Raw genomic sequence first — 12,806 nt, forward strand, 5'->3', positions numbered from 1 at the left:
CTTAAATAACATTAAGATAGATGCAACTTAACAAGAAAATACCTCTAAAATAGTAATAAAAGTAACAATAAAACAAGAGATATACAATATCCAATAACAACAAAATAATGATAATATAATAGTGAAATTGTAGCAAAATAGTGAAAAATAATAAGAAAATAGCAACAAAATAGTAAAAAAAAAATAGTAAAAAGAAATAACAGTTTTGTTTGCATACTCGTGCCGGTATAATTTGTTGAGGTGAGAGTATAATTTGTTGTCACCAAAGGAAAAGTCAATGGCTTTACAATTTGTTTGTTTTAGTAAAAATATATGTCCGTCCAGTGTGTGGAGGAATTTGGCGGTAAAATAAAATAAAATGTGATTGGTGAAAAAATTGGTAATTAAATTGATAGAATTTAAAATATAGAGAATTAAAATTTATTAAAATTTTTAAAATCAATTAAATTGATAAAGTATGTAAATATTGAGAATTAAATATGTAATTATAAGTTTATAATAATTAAAAAATCATATAAACATATACAAGAAATGCCATAATTGGATTTGGAAACACAAGAAAAGAGTAGAAAAAGAAACAGAAAAATAAATTCAATATTTGCTTATATTCAAAAAGAAAAATGCAATACATATACTAACTATTTTACGTACAACCTATACATTCAAACATTTTTACTTCTCTCAACTTGTCTTGCTTTTGCTGCCTTTCTTCATTTATCATGCCTTAATGACCGGTCTCTGCTCTGTCTTCTTCGTCTTTTTCCTTTGTTCCTCATCTTCATTCTCTGCGTTAACGAGCTTCCTTTTCGTGGCGGAAGTTTCACCTCCAGATTGATTATTCAGAAATCGGTTGATAGTACCTCTAAGAGTCATATTAGGAAGAATATCATCAGCCACAATTTGTCTTCTGCAAACACAGGTAGCCATTGAAACAATGCGATCTCTCACGCATTTTTCACAGAAACTAGCGAAACAGCACCTCGTCAAAACAGCATCTTCCAGTACTTGTTTGCACAAAGGGCAGTGAAGTTCGGGTGGTACTGTCGTGGAATTACAGCTACTCGAAGTTGTTGAAATCGAAGCGTACGAAATCCCAGAGCTTTTAGAGCTCGAATCGGATGTGTTGGAAGCCCTTTTACGGTCAAATTTAGGGTCACCGTTAGTAGGGCAATGGTGAATATAATGTCCACCCACATTGCATCGATGGCAGACATAACTCCGCGGCGGAATTGGCCGCCACTTCCCCTGGGTTTTAACAGATGAAATTTTAAACCTATGGTCGATTTTGGTTTCTTTACAATGGGCATCTCCTGGTTTCGCAATTGAGTTGTTGGAAATAGAAGTAAAATCAAGTCCGAAATCATCGAAATCGAAGCCTTGCTCTTGAAGCTCCTCTTTCACAACAACAGATGGTGAGTTGGTTTGGATATTGGGTTTTTCTTCTCCGCCGATAACGATGGGTAATCCAGGCGGTCGAGGAACACGACGGATCAAAAGGAAAGAGTTTGCGAGGATCAAAGACGAGCCATTGGCCAACTGTTGATCGGTTTTGGCATCGGAGATGAGTAAATCGAAATCGTTGCCATTACCGTAGCGTTTGGAAGCGAAGATTTGGTGTTTGAAATCGGAGAGTGAAATGAAAGGACCGTCGATGGGAAGGGAGTGGGAATCTTTGGAGCTCTTGAACTTGTAATACACCACCGCCATGGATGGAACAGAGGAGTAATGTTTGATGAAAGGAGAGAATTGGGGTTTTCTTTTTTCTCGAGATGTTAGAATGAAATTTGAATTTGGTTTCTACAATTTATAGGGAAAAAAAGAGGGAATTTGGATAACAAGACTTTCATTAACATTTGGATATCAAGACTTTCATTAGCATTTGGATAATAGTAGCTCGGTTTATCTAAATTAATTTTTTTACTTTAGGTTTAGTTTGGTTTAACAAATAATTTTTTTTAATTTGATCCAATTTAAAAAAATAAATTCGGGCTAGCCTTTTCATATTTTATCTTTTTAGATTTATTTTATTTAAATAATTTTTTAAATATAATACAATAAACGCATTAAAAACTCTAAAATAAAAATTTTCTAACACATTAAAAAAACTATTGTAAATAAAATAAATATTTTATTATATTAAAAATAAATATAATAATTGTTATATTGTATTAAATATAATTTTAAAATTTTATATATTGGGTTGGGTTATTTTGTTTGGTAAGCTTTTTAGGTTTTGGGTAATGAATTTTATTTGTTATTGGGTTAGTGATTTAATATATATGTATGTATATTGTTAAACTAAGACTTATTTGATAATATGTTTTGATATAACAAATTAAAATGTTTTTGAATAAAAGTTAAGTTGAACACATTGATAAAATCAATTTGAAATGGTTTCAATTAAATCAAACATTTTCAATCATGTTAAAACTGTTTTTAAACAAGTCAGAATTGTTATACTTTTTAGCCTGGCGTATCGATAGTTTTGAAGATATCGATACTAATTCTAAAATCGATACCAAATTGACATTCTATTTTCATGATTTTTCAAACAATGACAAAAAGTATTGATACCTTTTCAAAAAGTATCTATACCTTTTAGCAAGTATTGATATCTCTGCTCCAACAGTCATTGAAATCTGCATTGATTAAAAAAAATCGATACCCTTTTAGTATGTACCGATATTCGATGTTGCAAGTGAATTGAATGAACTGGTATTTCAATACCAATGGCTATATTCAATTCATCAACAACCACAACGGTTGGAAATCAATTAGACATTATAAATACCATCTTCCAAAGGTCCTACAACAACATGAGACATGTGTAAAGCTTAAAGACCGATCAAAACATCCTAAGAGCTTAAATTATTTCATACCTTTTCTTCTTAACACTTGTGAGCTTTTATTGAATTCATTTAGCTCAAGTGTTCTTCTTTGTATTAGTGCTTAATTGGCAAACATTTTGATCTTGGAATGGTTACTTCTTAGTTTACTTATTTGTTTTCTTTGAGAGAGGGTTAATTCTTAAGGTTTGAGTAGAAACCTTAAGGGAGTGCAATCTTAAGATTTTGGGGCATAAATCTTAAAGGAGTTGTAAGGTTAAACTTTATCCTCAAAGGTTACCAAATTAGTGAATTTGGGAAAATCTTTAGTTGTGGTAAGCTAAGGTAGTGGAGTAGGCAATTTGGGTCGAACCATTATAATTCATTGTGTTCTTTGTTGCACAATTTTTATTGCTTCCACCACAACATCTCAAAGGCCAATTCAACTTCCCTATCGGCGATCTCAAGTTGGTCCTTCCGAACTAACATATATATAATTATTATTTAATATACAATTAATATAATTATTTTTTATAACATAATATCTTTGGATCGAGAAAATCTTGCCCAAGATTCAGTCCATATAGAAAACGAACCTTAAATTTTACCCAAACTCATTTTTAGGCATTGTATTTTTGCCCAAACTCCCTCAGTTTTTGAGTTGGCATTCAAGCTTGGACAAATGACCTGACTCATGAGCAGGTGTAATTTGGAGTATACAAAAGATAATTTAGTCAATAAAATATAATGATTTTTTATAACATAATATATATGATATAATATAGTAGCATTTTTCACAAAAATGGAAAGTAACCATTTTTTTTGTTTAAAAAAGGAGCATTTTAGACTATTACATGATAATTAATCTAGGAACAGATAAACCGATAAGGTCTTCATGCAACACATTCAGAGCAAAATCAAGGGTTTTAGACCAAAGGTGAAAGCAAATGTCCATTCCTTCTACAACCTATGCTAAACAATCAACAAGCCTATTGTATTCCCAATACACATGAGTTAAGTTGACATTCCAATCATACCTCAACAAATCTCGAATCATATTTACAGCGTGCGATTCCAGCTGGTTAAACATCAAGTTCCCCTAAATATGGTGTAATGCTTCCAAACAATCTAATTTTAACAACACATCTTGACAACCAAGGTTCTAAGCATGTTCAAGACCATCAAGTTTGTCCTAGACTTCTACCTCACATGCTTTACACAGCCCTATGTTCCTAGCAAATCCTAGAAACCACAAACTATCTGCATCTCGGATCACATCATTAGCCTTACCTATTATGTATAGAAAATTTTGACCACTATCAACCTATGTATAAGTCTATAAGGAAAAAAAAAACTCATGGCACCATTTGTGAAAGTCCATCGAGATAGTAAACACGTGATTTTTTGCACTGTTCTTGTAATGTGATTCACTTAGCCTTTCTAGTGTATTCTGTGTAATTTGTATGGCAAGAGTTCTTTATAGTCTCATTGATGTATCCAATGTTACTTGTGCGGGAGATAATGGTTATTCGCTTGTGTGGAAAGTTTCGCATATGTTTTGAGAGTTCTTTATCAGATAAAGTCCATACTAAAATATGTTATGTCTAAAGTTAATTTGGCTTGATTAGTATTTAAATGTAATCGAGTGTATATTAAGGGAAGTTCTTGAAAGAAAGTATATATGTGCATGTGTATATGTTGATTAAAGAACGTATCACGACACAAAGTTTCCCAATTGACAAGGCTGATCCCCTTTGGGTCATCTGTCTTTCCCCACACAAAATTACGTAACAATATTTCCATATTAAGCAAAGCCTATTAAGGAGAACTATTGTTTGCATTACATATATCATTATAGAAGCTAACATCGCCTTTACAAGGGTGATACACCCTGCAATAGACAGTGTATTTTCTAAACCACATAACTATAAGTCTCTTTGGTTACTCATTTGTGCAATAAGGGAACTCCCAAATATTTTTCAAGATTATCAACAGTAGCAAAGCCCAATCTAATTGTTCACATGTGTAATGTTATGTCTATTTATTATTTTCACATATTGCTCACAAAAAGATCAGTTAATAGATTTGATGGATGATGTTTGCATTAAGACTAAAATTTTGAAATTCAAAAAATATAGTCGCTAAGAATCGTCCAATTGGTGAACTGGACTAAATCTATAACTTTAGGCATAATACAAGACTAATGACATAATTGAACCAAATAGATTTAATTGTTACTATTGGGTTAGGACTAAAATTTCAAAATCTGAAAAGTAAAAGGACTAAAATTGATCAAATTAGAATGCAGATACTAAATTCACAGTTTACGTAAAGTACCGAGTCTAATAGTAGAATTTAACCTTTATTTTTTTCCTTGTTCAAATAACAATATAAAAAAGAGTAAACTACACAGATAGTCACACAATCCGAACTACGTACCGGATAGTCACACAATCTGAACTACGTACCATGGATGCTTGAATTGCAAACTTTTTTATTTTGAATGTCTAGAATGAAAATTTTGATAGTTGAGTGACTATATGTGTAATTTACCTTATAAAAATTTTTATTAAATTTTAATTTCCAGTAATCTTCTTATTTAAAAAAAATCAAAATTTTAGACAAAAATTAGACGCTAACTATAGTAAAAACTTTTTAAATGAGAATCACTGGAACCAAAATATTTCCAACTTTTGGATCAAAATGAATGTATATCCAATCTCACTAAAATAAAATGTTTAGTTTCCAGTTTTTTCTTTTTATGATTTAAATAAGGATATAAAAATTTGTAGAATTCTAATTTCCAATTTTTTTTGGAAAATATATATTGACTAAAAATATGAAAATTTATTTGATACATTGTCAATGGAGATTTTAGATTCCACAAGCGAGTTAGGGATTGCCAAGTATCCTATAAGAATATAGTCAAATATTAAAAATGTGACACATGAAATTTTTAAGATTATTTATAGAATAAAAATTATACTGACAATAAACTAAATACTAACCCATAATTATTTATTATTATTCAATATAGTTTAATTATAAATAGTATAAGCATGTTACTTCATAATATTATTTAATATAATATCCATACTTCCCTCATTTTTTAAAAGAGGATCTTCATAATATTTCTTAAAAATTAAGATAAAAATATTAATAATAGTTTAATTAAGTAATAAATGCCCTTTTAAAAAAATCATTGAATTAAGCCATTATTTTAAAACTTACAAGACTAGACTAACTTTACCAAAACGTTGCCAACTATCAACACTAGAAGTGACAATAACAATATTTTTAATATCTATATATAAAATATTATAAAAACTTTTTTCTCTTTTATAATTTTTAATTCCACATGAAATATTAATATCGATCTATTTTTTTAATTTATAAATACGACTCAAAGGTATATGATAATTTTCCATTTATTTGTGAAATTAAATTCTTTTTTGTTGTTAACGCACCAAATAATTATTTATAGAAATTATATAGTTTTGACATATAAATAGAAATTTATATTATATTTTTATATGAAAAATTGATACTATATTTATATTTATAATTAATATAAGATATGACATAAGAAGATAAATGATCGAATACAATTCTAATTAATATAGTTTTTCTTTTATCACAAAAATTGAATTCTAATTAATAAAAGGGAAATTTACCCTTAAGTTAAATAGTCAACCATCATTATTTTTCTTTTCTATTTAGATAAATTACAATAATATGGTAAAGCCCGAACAATTAACGTGATTAATACAACTCAAACTCAGGCTATACCTAGGACGGTGAACATTCTTAACCATCAAACTACCACATAGGATTCATGATTATTTTTCTTCATACAGTATGTAATGTTTTATTTATTTCAATGAAAATTTTATTTGTTAATTAATTAGATAAAATTACTAATTTAAGTGCATGCATAGGATAATTATATTCAAAGAAATGTGATTTGGAATGATTATATACTTTTCAAAAAATCATCAGATTGGCCTACAGTTCAAGAATTTAATATCTATATATAAAATATTATGTGTTACTACATGTGTAAGTTTGTCTTCTTTTTTTTTTAATTAAGTTTATATATAATCATATCTCATATACCATATCGCTTAAGAAAATAAGCAATAAATGAATTATAAGTCTATATATGCCTATATCCAACATCCCACATCGCTTAAGAAAACATGTGAAACCCTGAAATCACCTAGTCTCATAATTTTTCAAATTCGGTAAATTTTAAAAAAAAAATGGTGTTTTTTTAATAATTTAGTTTAATCCTTGTACTTTTTGGACTTTTAAAATTTAAAACATTTACTTTTAATTTCAAGAATGTAGTCCCTTTGTTTGTTTGATTTTAAAAATTAAAGTCCAATTGATAGTACTATTAATCGATTTTCGTTAAATTTAGATATGTATCATCAATTGGACTTTAATTTTAAATGAAACTTTGAATATTAAAACATCACATATTTAAATTTAATGAAAATCTATTAAGAGTTTTATAAGCTTTAATTTTCAAATTAAACAAATAGAAAAAAATGAAATTCTTGAAAATAAAAGTAAAACGGCTAAATTTCAATAGCCCGAATAGAATAGGGACTAGAGTAGGAGTGAGCAAAACTTGATTCGATTAAAAAAATCGTATTCTAAGTTAATCAAATCGAATTATTCGAATTATTCAAGCCAGCTCAAATAAGTAATTTGAATTTCGATTTTGAATCGAGTTTTACAATTCGAATAACTCAAATAATTCAAATAATAGGTTGATATAAATACCCTTTTGGTCCCTACCAAGTTTGAAAATGAGCACATTGGTCACCCCTCAACAAAATTACAAAAAATAAAATAATTTTAAAATTTTAAAATTTTAAAATGATTTTAAAATTCAAAATATTTATAAAATTCTAAAATTTATATTTTTTAAAATTATAAAAATTATAAAAATATATAAAGAAATTAAAACATTTAAAATTTCTAGAATAATTATTTTTAAACCTAAATAAGTTAATTAAAGATTTAAGTTTACCATATTAAAGTATTTTTTATTTTGTTTTGAAAAAGTTATTAAATACATATGGTTTCAATTTTATGTGCTATAACATGAATTAGTTATACTATAACAATATGTTAATTTGACATGTTTAATTTTTTAATTTAACCCAATTTGACTTGACTCGAATTTCATTTCACTCTACTCTATTCGAAAAAATTTCTAATCAAGTTAGGATAATAAAATAGGACTCGTCAACTCAAAAATTTTTTACTCGATTCAATTGAATGCTCACCCTTATATCGGAGTAATATTTAGACCTTAAAATATATACATATTATTTGCAAATAACAGAGACAGTTAAGCTAAGCCATGGAATTATTCTAAATGACAATAGTACCCTTATTGAGCTAACAATTTTACTGGTCTCATGTTTGTCGTAGTATAAAATGCAAAATTGCTACTTCAATAACTGTCAATCCTTTCGTATGATACCTTAAATCAAATTCAGACAAACAAACTCCCTTCAATTCAAGTCATTTCATTCACATTCCTTCTTTGTTGTTTCTTCTTCCATTGGAAATTTCCAGGAAAGTTCTTTTCTTCTTTCTTAATGGTGGTGGTGGTTTGGGTTATTGAAAGTGACTGAAAAAGCTAAGGATCTTTTCTTAATTAGTTGGAATATAAAGATGATTTTAGAAATGGAATTCATGGAGGTTTCAATAATGCATCACATTGGGTTGATTTTTATGCTGCTTTGGCTGCTCTCTTGCTTCAATCTTTGCAATGCAGTTGCTTATTTTGTCTCTCTCGTTTATCTCTACTCGGTAATTTCAGAAATTTCTTTTGATTTTTTTTATTGGATTTTTTTTGTTGCGCAAATTTCAGTTAGTTTATTCATTTCTTTGTTGATTGAAGGTTCATGCAAGGTATATAATGAGATTGAGGAAGAAATTGGAGTATAAGGAAAGAAAGCAATCTTATAGAAGGGGGGTAATTTTCAGTGTCTTTCTTTCTTTCTTTTTTTCTTTTAATATTCTATAGATTTGTAATATTCTGATTGTGTTTGTTTTATTTATCAGTCATTTTAGATATAATTTTGCAACTGGGTAATTCTTATTCATGATTAATGGAGTTTTTGCTTTCTTTACATTGGCTCTAATGGGTTAATTTATTTTCTTTTATGTTGGTTTAATGGAGATGGGTTCAAGTTTTCGATTCTTGATTTTGATATTGTAATATTATCTGTCCCTTGAATGCTTTGTTGGCCTTATCTTTTATCTTCAGGTGTTTTCGGAGTCGGAGTCGGTTCGTTGGTTAAACCATGCTGTTGAGAAGATATGGCCGATTTGTATAGAACGGATTGTGTCCCAGAAGATTCTGCTTCCGATCATACCGTGGTTCTTGGATAAGTACAAACCATGGACTGCTGTATGATTTTTTTTCTTTCTTAGTAATTAACAATACCGACATTCGTGTTTAGGCCTGTGAATGTTACTTGCAATGACCAATAGATGATCTATTTCGATCCACTTTGTGAGCTTTTGATGTTATACATGCAGAAAAAAGCTGTGGTTCAGCACTTATATTTAGGAAGAAATGCACCGTTGTTTACAGGGATGAGGGTTCTTCACCAATCCCCGGATGACGACCACTTGGTACTTTCTGTGATTTCCAGTCTCGAATTGTATGGTGGTAGAAATTACAATAAAATGCATGCAGGTAATGGAGTTGGGAATGAATTTTCTCACAGCGGATGACATGAATGCAGTTCTTGCTGTGAAACTAAGGAAAAGATTGGGATTCGGGATGTGGGCAAAGTTGCATATAACAGGCATGCATGTTGAAATTAAGGTACCGATAAATACATGACTGTTATTTTCGCCATAGTATTGACTATCAATGTTTAAGAACTGTAGGACTGCATCTGGATATATGTACATAAGTGTCAGATTGCATTAAGATTCAAGACATGGCATTACTTAGTTCTAACTCCATTTTTTTGCAAATATATATTTCTTTTAAGTTGTCATTATTTAATTTCCGTTATTACTCTTTTCGTTGTCCTTTCTTTGGTCTTGCAGGTTAAAATTGGGGTGAAGTTTCTCAGGCAGTGGCCTTTCCTTAGTCGTCTGCGATTATGTTTTGTTGAGCTTCCATATTTCCAGATGACTGTGAAACCTATCTTTAATCATGGACTTGATGTTACCGAAGTTCCAGGAATTTCTTCATGGCTTGTAATAATCATTTCCTTTAGGCTAAATCTTTATCTTCTCTTTTTATTCTCTCGTCTTTTCTCTGGGTCATATTGTGTATCCCCTTTTTCTAGGATAAGCTTCTCTCTCTAGCATTTGAACAGACACTCGTTGAGGTCAGTTTTGTCAACTTTGTGCACCAACCATTTTCTCATGCAAACAAGTTGCATTTTCAGATGCAATTAGCTCTAAATGTTTCCTTGTTTTGCAGCCAAATATGCTCGTTGTTGACGTTTTGAAGTTTGCTTCACCCCAGCCAGGTATTTCTGATTTCATAACCGATTAATGATTGTTGCGAGTTAATACGTGTTACTGGTTATGTACTCCAGAAAATTGGTTTACTGTTAATGAGAATCGACCTCGTGCTCATGCCAAGGTTGAAGTTGTCGAAGCAGCAGATATGAAACCTTCAGATTCTAATGGTTAGCTATAAATCCCGTTTCTCAACTTTCCCATTATGTATTGTCTGGTTTTACAGTCAATGATGGGAACTGGATACAAGTTTTCAGGATTGGCTGATCCATATGTGAAGGGACAACTTGGCTCATATAGATTCAAGACGAAGACACATAAGAAAACTTTGTTTCCAAAATGGCATGAGGAATTCATGATCCCCATCTCCTCATGGAGGTCACCTAATTTACTAGTTATCGTAGTTCGCGATAAAGATCATTTTGTCGATGATACCCTTGGGTTTGTCTCTGAACCTCTATAATAACTGCATTCTGTACTCATTTTTGAATTCTTTGAATGGCATCTTCTTTCCGATTACCTTGGCCTCAACACTTCAAGAAAATTGTGAAATGCACATGTTTCCATATCTTATATTTAATTCTATGAAAATGGATCTATTCTTTGCCCCGGTTTTACACAATTGTGGCATTGTTGCAATTGAAAAAAAAAAGGGATTTGTTACCAGTAGTAATCCGTGAGGCTTGCGATTATTAATTGTTGCTTTGTGATCTTAATGTTCATTTCCTCTTAGGTTGCCGTTGTTGCTTAATCATACTACTTAGTTTTGGATCTTATCGGACATAATAATTTAATTTGCTACAATTTACAGTAAATGCACAGTGAATATCCATGATTTTCGTGGTGGCCGGAGACATGACATGTGGTTAACTCTTCAAAGTGGTAAAACCGGAAGGTTGCATCTTGCAATAACCGTGGTTGAAGATAACACTAAGCTAACTTATTCTAACTTCTCTTTGCAATCTTAAATATGAAAAATGCTTTTAAGAAGTAAAGAGTAGTGTGTCAAAACTTAAAATCGAGTCTGTGGACAATTTACACAGGGAAATAATGGCACAGTTGATGCCGAAGCATTAAACAAAGAAGACACACAAAAAGCCTTACCAGCTAAAGCTTCTGATAAAGGTTCATCCTCACCTGTACCCTTGAAGAAACCTCAGAACTTACCAGATCATTTTGAGCCTATAAACATTGAAGGACAACAAGAAACCTCTATATGGGTTCACCAGCCAAGAAGTGAAGAACCGAGAAAAGGGAAGGGTAGGAGCAGTGAAACACAGATTGATGGGGCGTCTACTGATTCTTTTGGCGGTACCCTTTCAGGAGGATCTGAATCCCCTAAAAGTGACAGCAGCAGTTCCCCCGAAGCGAAAATAAACCGAGTTAAGCGCGGTCTTCAGAAGATAAGTTTGGCATTTAACAGTTCCAAAAGTCACTCGGACAGCCTAGAAGAGGTGGTTCAAACTCCAAATTCTAACCTCAGAGCTGTTAATGACAAGGAAGATGCTGTGAAGTTAGCCCCAGATGACAATCTTCCAGTACCTTCGACCGAAAAGGTCTCAAACAAAGAAAGCTCGAGTTCTAATGAAAGCAGCTCCGAAAGCCCTAGCAGAATGAAAGGTATGGCAAAGAGTTTTCTAAAACATGCCGAGAAATCTGCTAGTCGGCTCAAATGTGTTCTTTCCATTAAAGGAAGCAAATTACTTGAATCATCTATGGTCGACCAAGAGTTTACGCTAGAATCCGAATCCTCTGGTGATGAATCAGTGTCATCCCCCGCGGACAAGAGATTACCAACGGCTTCCAATCCTGTTTCCACAGCTTCGAGTGGCAATACCGAAACTCAGAAACTTGACATCGTGCTGGATTCAAGCAACCAAGTTGATCAAGCAATCACGATTGAGCGACGAAAAGAAGATAATAATGAGGTGAACAACTCCAATAAACTCAGTAATGCAGTGACTGATCAGTCTTGGAAATTAAAGTTCCTAAACCATACTTGGAGTGTAAGAAACAAGTCCAGAAGAAATTCTATGGGGGATAAATAAAACATGGTTAATATATATATATTGAAAAAAGGCCTCTGAACTTTACTGCTTTATTAAGATAAGTCCTTGTTTACACTTAAATAATCCTTTTAGGTTTATACTTAAGTAAGCTCTTATTTCAAGGGAAAGGTTGATTTTTGTTGGGGGTTATTTAGTTATAATTGAAGTTAAAGGGCTTATTTGAGTATAAGTGAAAAAGTTTAGGTTTAGCTATAAAATATTAAGGTAAATTTTGAAGAATAGTGGTAGTGGTACAGCAAGGGTAGTCAATACCATATAAATATGTGTAAAACGACGTGGTATTAGTACCACAATGTTTCGATTTTTGTATGTACCTATATATGTCGTGCAATCTGTACTATGTTCATACTAGTTATACAAGATTTTGCTCTGGCTTTTTTTTTTTTTTTTTGCTTTTCTT

The 12,806-nt window shown here is 31.0% G+C and overlaps 2 protein-coding genes across 2 annotated transcripts; one reads left to right on the plus strand and one right to left on the minus strand.

The window, feature by feature from the left end:
- Positions 1 to 717: 717 nt before the first annotated feature.
- On the minus strand, positions 718 to 1,707 carry LOC108450849 (E3 ubiquitin ligase PQT3-like). The gene has a single exon (XM_017748620.1). It carries the CDS (start codon positions 1,705 to 1,707, stop codon positions 718 to 720), a length of 990 nt encoding a protein of 329 aa, XP_017604109.1.
- Positions 1,708 to 8,310: 6,603 nt separating this feature from the next.
- Positions 8,311 to 12,447, plus strand: LOC108450582 (C2 domain-containing protein At1g53590-like). The gene is made up of 13 exons (XM_053027594.1): positions 8,311 to 8,657; positions 8,749 to 8,823; positions 9,118 to 9,261; positions 9,393 to 9,488; positions 9,553 to 9,684; positions 9,915 to 10,067; positions 10,160 to 10,201; positions 10,297 to 10,345; positions 10,415 to 10,507; positions 10,595 to 10,778; positions 11,149 to 11,271; positions 11,334 to 11,337; positions 11,381 to 12,447. The coding sequence occupies exons 1-13, from the start codon at positions 8,520 to 8,522 to the stop codon at positions 12,383 to 12,385; spliced, it is 2,238 nt and encodes a 745-aa protein (XP_052883554.1). The 5' UTR covers positions 8,311 to 8,519; the 3' UTR covers positions 12,386 to 12,447.
- Positions 12,448 to 12,806: the final 359 nt, after the last annotated feature.

This window comes from Gossypium arboreum, chromosome 5, assembly GCF_025698485.1.
Source record: "Gossypium arboreum isolate Shixiya-1 chromosome 5, ASM2569848v2, whole genome shotgun sequence".
In the NCBI taxonomy this organism is placed as follows: Eukaryota; Viridiplantae; Streptophyta; class Magnoliopsida; order Malvales; family Malvaceae; genus Gossypium; species Gossypium arboreum.

Bases quoted from the DNA above. Each gene is read 5' to 3' on its own strand.
- LOC108450582 (XM_053027594.1), top strand. From the start codon at position 8,520: ATGATTTTAGAAATGGAATTCATGGAGGTTTCAATAATGCATCACATT. The intron at 9,262-9,392 runs GTATGATTTTTT...TTATACATGCAG, and splicing joins AGTACAAACCATGGACTGCT to AAAAAAGCTGTGGTTCAGCA. The intron at 10,508-10,594 runs GTTAGCTATAAA...ACAAGTTTTCAG, and splicing joins GAAACCTTCAGATTCTAATG to GATTGGCTGATCCATATGTG.
- LOC108450849 (XM_017748620.1), bottom strand. From the start codon at position 1,707: ATGGCGGTGGTGTATTACAAGTTCAAGAGCTCCAAAGATTCCCACTCC.